Here is a 9,611-nt window from a genome sequence, read left to right on the forward strand (position 1 = left end):
ATGTCTTTGTAAGAGAGGGGATATAATAAGACACCTGACAGTTATTTTCTAATAATTCTCTGAACAATTCACTCTTAAATTTCATATATAAAAGAAGTTCTCATTGTTTTATACATTCACTAATTGTTGTTACGTTCAAATAAATAACTCAAAGATGAGCACTGTTGGCCAAAACTATGATTCAGAATCTGATGTTATATCTTGTAACATCGAAAATGTTAGTGTCAATACCAAAGCTTGGAAGAAAATTTGGTGGAAATCGAAACAGAGGTAAGGTTCCCTTCATGTCTGTTTCAGTAGATGTTTAAGAGTAACAATGTGTTGAACTAACCAAAAAAATTGATTTTTTTCTCGTGAGGGTTTACATAGAGGTATACCCAGAAAACCAGTAATGTTGTTATTGCAGTTGTTTTAATATTCCTCTCCATCTTGGGGAGGATTAGGTGGTGGTTGTATCATGTTAAGTTCCGGGCTGTTTTCCTTCATCTAAAGCTATGTCAGTGTAGCATGACCTACGGTTACACTTAGCATGTGTAACAATCCTTTTAACCCTTAGGTTGTCCTATTGGACGAGTTTTGTCTCGTGGGGGTTTACAAAGAGGTATACCCACAAAACGTATTAGTATCTAGCTGCGGTTCTAACGTTGTCTACGACCCCCGGCAACGCCACACTCCCCTGGGATGACCTGTAAATTAAAAAACCACGCTCAAATATGGTATTGGGAAAAGCAGAAATAGACGTTGCGAAAACTGACAACTTGGAAAAGCAATAATTGTATTGGGAAAATAACTAAAATGTATAAAGCTGTCATTCACCTTTTACGGAATAGTTGCAAATCAATAAAAGAAGAAAAGATGTAACGCAAATAACAACTCAAGTAAGAGTAAGACTAATAGTCGTTTTTTTGGATTATTTGTGGGCATATTTCAATGTAAACCCTTACGAGACTAGAACTCGTCCACCAAGGTCACTCCTTATATATTAATTTTAACCAATATCACTTACTCTATCCCTCAATATCTTTTGGGTTAAGATATGCCTGCCTTCTTAGATAATCTTATTAGGATAGATAAATGCAGTATTTGTAATGAAGGTAGAAGTAGTACTACCTTTATAATGGGCAGTAGTACTACCTTCATAACTTGACAACATTCCGCCTTTTCTTATGTTTTTTTCTTCGTTTCTTTTAGGTTCTTTTTGGTTTCCTTTGATAATATATATTTACTTACAATTTCTTGTTTCTCTTGGATTATATGGGTTTATACGGTTATACGTTAATTCAAATAGAATTTCCACTAAATTTAAAAAAAAAAATTCTTAAAAGCAAATCTACTATATTGAGTGAATTATAAAATATCGTAAGTGGTTCTTGTAATTGACTATGTTTATCTAAATTCACATCCAATGAGACCGAACGAATTTTAAAGTCATATGATTATGTCTCGTGAGTTGTGATTGATTTCAATTCTTCGGGAAATCAAGCTTTAAGATCACAAAATTTGGATAAATTAGACAATGAAATTTGTACCCTTTTGTTTTTTTAGAATGGAACACATAAAAAAAAGATCCAGATGTTGTTTATCTGGCCAATAGGAAGCCAAAAAAAATTAATCCAACGGGTATAAATCCAATTTGATGAAGTCATACGGATTATCCCTTCAAAGACCTAAAACAATCTAAATTTCCCGTCATGTGTTGGGCGATATTTCCCACCAAAAAATTTACCAAACTTTCCTTTCCCCTCCACTGGAAAACCTAGCCACGACTTCCCATTTATTTCTACCCCCCTCTCTCTCTCTTTTGGTCTCTATTTTTTTTCTCAGGCTCTCCGAAAAAATACCTAAACAGAGAGAACTAGTTTTGATTCTTTGTTTTTCTTTCCCTATCCACCCATCTATAACTTCGACAATGATGAATATTTGTTTTTGAGTTCAAAATATTTGGCTTCAAAGTTATGATTTTGTCTTTTTTTCCTTTAACTCATATCAAATTAAAGTTAGGGCTCGTACAAATTTCTGTTAAAATTGAGAATTTGAGATAAGGTTTCTTCAAATATCTGCTAAAGTTAGAGATATTGGAGTTATGATTTCTACAAATCTCTGCTAAAATTAGAGATTTAGAGATAAGATTCTTACAACTGTAATATCTTCTTCCTCTTCTATCTATTATCTATAAAACTCGGTAGGTTTATATATATACTTTACTATGAAATTTGGGTGTTTTGCTGTTCTTGTTTGAAAAAGCGGGGGGTCTAAAAACCACACCCAATATTTCATTTAGGAAATCTATATGGAATAACTCCAATATAATTCAAAGAGAATCAACTAGACAGTCAGACTCAATCAAGGAAAATATATCCAAGAGTTATATCTCAATTTCTCAAATCAATCTGCAACCGAACATATAGAAATCTGTGAGCTGGATCAATATGAGAAATAACTTGGATGGTACCAAATACCAATTTCTAAGCGTCAATCAATTCCAATCAACAAGCAAAGGTTGGATTCACCAATTGATTGAACTACGCACAACCTGTGATATTTCAATTATATAGAAAATATAATGCGGAAAAGAAATAACACAGACAAGAAGTTTTGTTAACGAGGAAACCGCAAATGCAAAAAAAAACCGGGACCTAGTCCAGATTTGAACACCACGCTGTATTAAACCGCTACAGACTCTAGTCTACTACAAGTTAACTTCGGACTGGAATGTAGTTTAGCCCTAACCAATCTCAAATTGATTAAGGTACAGTCGCGTTCCTTATGCCTCTGAATCCCAGCAGGACTCTACACACCACATTCATCTAACACATCTAGATCAACTATGATGATCAATCAATCATTAAAGATAATCAAATGAATCTAATTGTGTTTCATAGATAGAGTTGTTCAATTGTTGACAATCACATAGAAGTATATATGATCCAATTGAAGCAAAATCGAAGTGATTCGTAATGTAAAAAGTACAAGAATCAGTTAATGAACATAAAGCCACGGCTGCAAAGATTACATTCCTTATTTCATAAATGTTTTTGTTCATGAGTATGTAAACATATTAAACCGATTTTAGAACTTTAACCCCTCAGTTTGCAAAGGGGTACGCAAACTAAAGTTCCAGACTTTGGTCTTGTCCAACAGTTTGCAAACGGGTACGCAAACTGTCGTCCCGGACCTAACTCATGTAGAACCGTTCGCATACTGGTATGCAAACTTGGTTCCCGGACTTCTCAGTTAAAACCGTTCGCATACTGGTATGCAAACTTTATTTTTGGACCTGAATCATACCAACACAGTTTGTACACTAAGTACGCATACTTTGATGTTTTCCAGACATGGGTTTTAGTTCTAAATTCCCATTTCAATTTGAAACATTCTTAGAAGACGATAATGGATGTCTCACACAAACCATTATCTTATAAGCAATTTTCAAGTGATTGAATGATCAATACGAAACTTTCCAAGTCGACATCAAATGATTGCCTCATACAAATCATGTAAGATGTTTCAAGGCAATCTCCAAATGATCATCTTTTGACTTATTATTTAGTTTCCAACAAATTAATTGTTTCCAACTAAACTCGTCAAGAATAATGATGAATGTATCTAAAGCAAAAAGATACCAACACATATTTCGAGAAATAGATAAGCGAGTTATACTCAGCTTGAAAAAACAAATGTGTATGATATGAATCGCTATACGATTTTTATCTCAATAGGAGATAGAATATAATAAAATAGATTTATGAGTGATAGATAAGTTTTAGTCTCCGCATACCTTTTGTTGATGAAGTTCCTCCGAGTTCTTCATTAGATCTTCGTCTTCAGTTGTAAGCGTCGTGAAGTCTAAAGCTTAACTACACAATCTATCCTAGTCTGAAACTCCTATAAGTAGACTAGAAATCAAGACTATAGCTTTGATCAACTAAACTTGACAAACAAGATTGAGATAGAAACGCTTGCGAGTTCGACCGAGCAGTGCTCAAACAACAGGTTTACCAATGTCTTGAGGAAATACACCATAAACAACACTTCTGGGGTCCACGGATGGCTTGATATTGATATGCAAACCGCTACCTGGACCATATGATTCGATTATGCTTAAGGCTCTGTCCACTTCAAGGGTATCACCAATAATGGTGACACCATCAAGGTACAGGGCCTGCAAGTCTAACATACACTGAGAAGCAATAGTCTTAACGTCAGAACAAATAATATGGGACCTAGTGGGTCTCCTTTTTGAACACCAAGTGCAGAAGACAATATGGATTGGGAATTAATAAAGTCTTGCAGGCCTAGCGTAACAAAACTCTACCCACCTTGAAATACATGGACAATGGAGTCTAACCTCCTTGATTAAGAAAGATTTGCTTACCATGTTGAAAGCGTTAGAGAAGTTAATGAGGATCATTGACATCTTGTCTGAATTACCCTTCACCTCTAACATACTCTTTATAGCATGAAGAATACTCTCACCACCACATGGTACACCCACTTCAAACTGGTGATTTCCTAGATAACTAGCCATCTCTTTACCAACTGAAATTGCAACCACTTTAGAAACCAACCTCCTCCAAATAGTTCCAATGGCTATAGGCCTAAGTCCACCACCAGGTTCTAGACTAAAAATAATTTTTCATAAATTAATTTTTTTATTATTTATAAAAATCTAACTAGTATGGCAACAAAACCTCTTGGTGAAGAGGATGTCTAGTTAAAACAATATCACGCCATCTACAGGTTAATTGAAGAGGTTATGATTGGAATAAGAATTTAAGAAAAACGGTAATGGATCCCATGTGAATGAAGACGCTTTTCTTTACGCATGCTCCATTATCTTGGGAAAATGGCTGCAATATAGATTTAAAGATGTCCTCCCACAGTGTATGAAACTGACCATGACCATCGGAGAAGCTCTAATCATATGAATTTTAGATCTCACATCCAAGTCTTCCATTATACGCACCCAAGTTGCCATCCGAAATGCTCTCGAGGCGGAAAATTTAGCCTAATATGGCAATATCATATGGGCCCAAACATTAAACCCATATGGCAATATCATATGAGATTTGTATTCAAGTTTTCAATATTATTTCCTAGTAAGCTTACATCGGATGAATAAGAAGCCGGTCAGATACATTTTTGTTAGTCGTTCCGGTCTCTGGACATCTCCAAGTCATTTCCGACCAGTTGTGCCAAATGTTGATGCCGATCCAAGATCAGACTCGGAGCTGAGATACATTCAGATGTAGGCCGATATAAGATCTGACTCAGGAACTGGGACACATTCACATATTATTCGAGTTCGTATATCTTAATATTTGGTAAATCACCTTAATGCTATATGCCACCGTTTATTTGCGGTCACAACTGACTACTGCATGTTTTTAGTGCTGGATTCTACGCCTAAAATGTACCAGGAGCAATGTCAAAAGAAGGAAATATGTGAAAGGATATTTATTTTAAGTGGTGGTGAAATACAACACATCCAGGTAACAAATAGGGAAACTTTACAACAACACTGGTCTGATTTGAGAAGCAGAAGAAGGTATATATACTACACATAATACACAACAAGCACCAATAATAAACAATCGTGTTCCAATATATATGGGATAGTAGCTCTAAACATATGTGATATCGAAGCGCATTAGAAGCTTTACGTTCTTGTACTTCTCTCCCTTGCGGCTGAACAGTGGTACAGCTCGGATTCCTGGCCTCAATTCTGATACGGGCAAACAAGTTTGGCCTGCAAAGTCATCCTTCTCTGACATGTCGTATTCGTGAACTTCAATTCGGAGCAAAGCCAATTCCGGAACAGTCAATGGGAACTCAAACTCCTCGTTCCAAACTGGTATCCATTCATCTTCTTTCGTCTTAGTTTTAACCATTACAGTATCAGCTGGAACTCCAGCAATTCCTACCTGTAAACAAATTGGTCATATGCCAAATATGAGTCTCTCGTTTATACAAATTAAAATATTATACTGGAGCTATAAATTAACGCGTAAAACCGTACCCTTGTATAGAAGTCTGGTGGGGAGTAAGCGTCGAAGTGTGTGTGACGGAAATCCAGATACCATCCTTCCCCCATGTATACTCTCACCTGAAATGGCAACATCAAGGTATGAAATCAGAAGCATACCCAACTAAACATGTATTCTTGAGATGAAGAGAAATACATTGATTGATATATAAATGGTAGAAGATCAAGTCACCTTCAAGATTTGCCTCACTGGTAAAGATGCTCTAGGATCAAAGACATCGTGACCACCTTTCATTAGAAAATCAGGTTTTTTCACATACCCACACCCTCCATTAGCTTTGAACATTCCCTGCATTACCCAGAGCGACCTACCGTATCCCTGCCAGAATGAAACCCATGAGTTGTTAGAAAGCTCATGATGAATAGATTCTCTATGATAAATGCAAGCGGAAATAATAGACAAGAACAAGCCTTATTGGAATAACTCCGAGTATTGACCCGCACAAGTTACTAACCTGCATATTAAATGCAACCATCTGAGCTCCATGCATCCACCCAATTAGTGGGTTATAGTTTGATGAGTTAAAGCGTGTCCCCTTTGGGTATACCCTCAATATGTTCCTCTGGGTGAACCTAGCACAATTTCAAGCCATAGTTCACGCTTCATATATCTTTTGGAAATCTTACTGCACTCAGTTATTTGGAAAGAAAATCAATAATGATCCTAATTGTTTATTTCTTTTCTTCCAATACCAAATCTCTCTTTATGCAATGCCAAAAAAGATAAAAAAAAAAAAAAAAAAAAAAAAGATACCGACTCATGGAAATGAAGCATGCCAGAAACTAATAAGTACCTAACAATAGCCTTTCCGTGAGTTTTTGCAGCTTTTTCGAGCTCTTGTTCGCTCATGCTAAGACGTCTGACTTTGTTTAAATCCACCTTCAGCGCTTCCTCTAAACCACCTTTAGGTTTTCCAGCATGAATGGCGATTAAACTCTTATATGCGAGTCCTGCACTCTGCTGCACCTTCTGGTCTCCTTCATCTGTATCGTCATCTTCCTGAGGTATTTCTCTAGCTGAGCCATACTGTTAGAAGATGATCAGCAAGCTACATTAGGATCACATATAGTCAAGATGTAAACAATCTATACCCAAAAGAAACAGAAAAGACTCTATTTAGTTTTAGTCAAGATCCTTCTCTCTCTGAACTGAAGTGAAATGTATACAAGAATTTTAGTAGGGGATTGTGTATGAGGCAAAATATATTGTGCTACTGGTTTGCGGGTACCCCTTCACAAGGACGAACTATCAAACATATGACTGTGTCAGTGCGTGCAAAATAAAATCTTATATATACCCTACACACCTTATTGTCATCATCAAATTCATCTCCAAGGTCAGGAACTTCGGTTCCCCATGCTTCATCCTCAACAGAATCCTTGCCCTTCTGTGAGTCATTCTCCTTATCCTTCATAGTCCTGGACTCAAGGTATTCCTTGGGGGGTTTAGTTGAAATCATAACCCGTTTTTTGAGTGATTCAGGTGAAGGGAATTCTCCTAAGCATTCTGCCCCAGGGGTAAACAACATGTCTCCGAATGTTTCAGTGATCATCTAAAATTTAAAAAAAATCTTGTCAAATTGACATCCATGAGCTAAAAGAAATCAAAAACTAAGAAGATGAGAACTAACATCTGCAACTTTAGTTTGAAGATCGGGAGTAAGATGATCTTCTAGTGTTATGACAACAGGATATGGAGACGCAACAAATGCATGCTCTTTGATTGACCTCAAACATTTGATGAGTTCCACTGGAGTTGTCAGTGTTCTACAATCACGTGAAAAAACATTACGTAAGAACACCATTTCATAGTCGGCCAATACTCATATCCAATATCTTCATACCTTCCATGAAGAATATCCACATTATCTTTGGCGTCATTCGGCCACATGTCAAGCTCAATCACTCTTACACCTCTGTGTAAAGCCTTTATTATTGGGACATCACTACAATCACTGCTAAGTTGATTCCCAGTTAAATACGAATTGTGCCCAGTGTATATGAAATAATGGGATAACGGAGCATTCATATCTTGATGCACCTGGAACATACATAATGCACTATTTATCAGTTCCAAATATTTTAAACTTACACAATTTCAACAATTCTTATAAGCAAAACCATGCCTCCCCACAACCAACAACACAAGACTAATATAATACCACAGAATTCATGCACATCTAGCTGATTCCAGCAAGTGGTTTAACTGTGATGACTCCTATTATACAGTTGACAACTTAAGGATACCCGCGAAATGCTACATTTGCTATCAATTAGTAGAACAGGCGATCAAATTTGAAATATCATATGCAAATTAGATATAAATGCAGTAAGCCATAGACAATCAGATTCCAATTTCTCCTAACAAAATTATGAACTAATCAGCTAATACATAATTACTGGAGAAAAAATTCTTTCTAATTAGGGCAAAAAAACAGACATTCAGACTTGAATTACTTGCAAAGCATTTATTTCTAACTAGGGCAAATAAACAGACATTCTAAAAAAGGGAAACAAATTAGTTGAGAATCTAATAAAACAGTTAGAGAATTAAAATCAGAAGAGATTTAAATTAGAATTAATTACCGTGGGAGTATGTGATAGAGGAGGATTAATATCACCAAACAAATACCTAAAGAAATGCTCAAGATTCAATCCTTTCCTCTGAAAGATATTCAAATGTTTAACACTATCAATAATAGCCTGAGCATCTTCTTTAGTAACATTACTTTCACCCTGATATTCAGTCATGAATTCATGTAAATGATCAACACTCATAATCCCATTCTCTGAATACGTTTCGAATACTGTTTTGATCTCTTCTGGTGCTTCTGCTACTGTCAATTTGAATCTCCTTGTAAAACAAAAACATACTCTGTATGTCTGTTTTGTCTGTTTTGTCTGTTTCGACATCTCTGGATAATCTAGAACACCAGAAGTATCAAAATTTTGCAGAGATCTGTTCAGACCACAAGGACCAGTGAAGAAGAGAAGAAGGTATTATTTGTTTCTTCAGCTTTAATCAATCTTTTAAGAACAAGGAAGAGAGGAGGATAGATTCTTTCAGTGTCATCCTTGAGGTGAATTATAAAAAAGTAAACCAATGGTTTGCAATCGTCGGATTGGAAAGTTTAATAGATGGATGTTAATCCCAAAGTCGCGGGACCTGTGTTATTATTCAGTAATGTCTTTTGTTATAATTGGTGCGCGTGAAACAGGTGGGGAAGAAGTGTTGTAGAGAGACGATGAAGTATATGTCGACGTGTGTATTCTGTGTTAGTCAAGCTGCTCAGGTGGGGAAAGTCTTATCTTTGAGTTGTTTATTTATTTTTCTCGGTCAGTGGATTAAAGAAATGAGATAAGGTCAATTGTGATATCAGCGATTCAGCATAAATGCACACGCATGGATATACAGTGATCTGCATTCAAACTGTTATAGAGTTACCATATACGCGACATTTATTGTCTGCGGCTGAATGATCGTGGAGGGAGGATGATAGACAATCATATATGTACGATATCCATATAAGATTCAATTACTCCAAATGATAATACGTTGTTTTAT

At 36.1% G+C, this 9,611-nt stretch overlaps 1 protein-coding gene across 1 annotated transcript; it reads right to left on the reverse strand.

The window, feature by feature from the left end:
• Positions 1–5,442: 5,442 nt before the first annotated feature.
• Positions 5,443–9,144, reverse strand: LOC113309833 (phosphoinositide phospholipase C 2-like). Its single transcript, XM_026558349.1, has 9 exons — positions 8,633–9,144; positions 7,891–8,087; positions 7,678–7,813; positions 7,354–7,599; positions 6,841–7,073; positions 6,502–6,619; positions 6,219–6,365; positions 6,020–6,106; positions 5,443–5,924 (listed from the first exon to the last, which is right to left on the reverse strand). The coding sequence occupies exons 1-9, from the start codon at positions 8,957–8,959 to the stop codon at positions 5,625–5,627; spliced, it is 1,791 nt and encodes a 596-aa protein (XP_026414134.1). The 5' UTR covers positions 8,960–9,144; the 3' UTR covers positions 5,443–5,624.
• Positions 9,145–9,611: the final 467 nt, after the last annotated feature.

Source organism: Papaver somniferum, chromosome 9, assembly GCF_003573695.1.
Source record: "Papaver somniferum cultivar HN1 chromosome 9, ASM357369v1, whole genome shotgun sequence".
NCBI classification, from domain to species: Eukaryota; Viridiplantae; Streptophyta; class Magnoliopsida; order Ranunculales; family Papaveraceae; genus Papaver; species Papaver somniferum.

Bases quoted from the DNA above. Each gene is read 5' to 3' on its own strand.
- LOC113309833 (XM_026558349.1), bottom strand. From the start codon at position 8,959: ATGTCGAAACAGACAAAACAGACAAAACAGACATACAGAGTATGTTTT. The intron at 7,600-7,677 runs GTTAGTTCTCAT...TTTAAATTTTAG, and splicing joins TTCAAACTAAAGTTGCAGAT to ATGATCACTGAAACATTCGG. The intron at 6,620-6,840 runs GTACTTATTAGT...AAATTGTGCTAG, and splicing joins CACGGAAAGGCTATTGTTAG to GTTCACCCAGAGGAACATAT.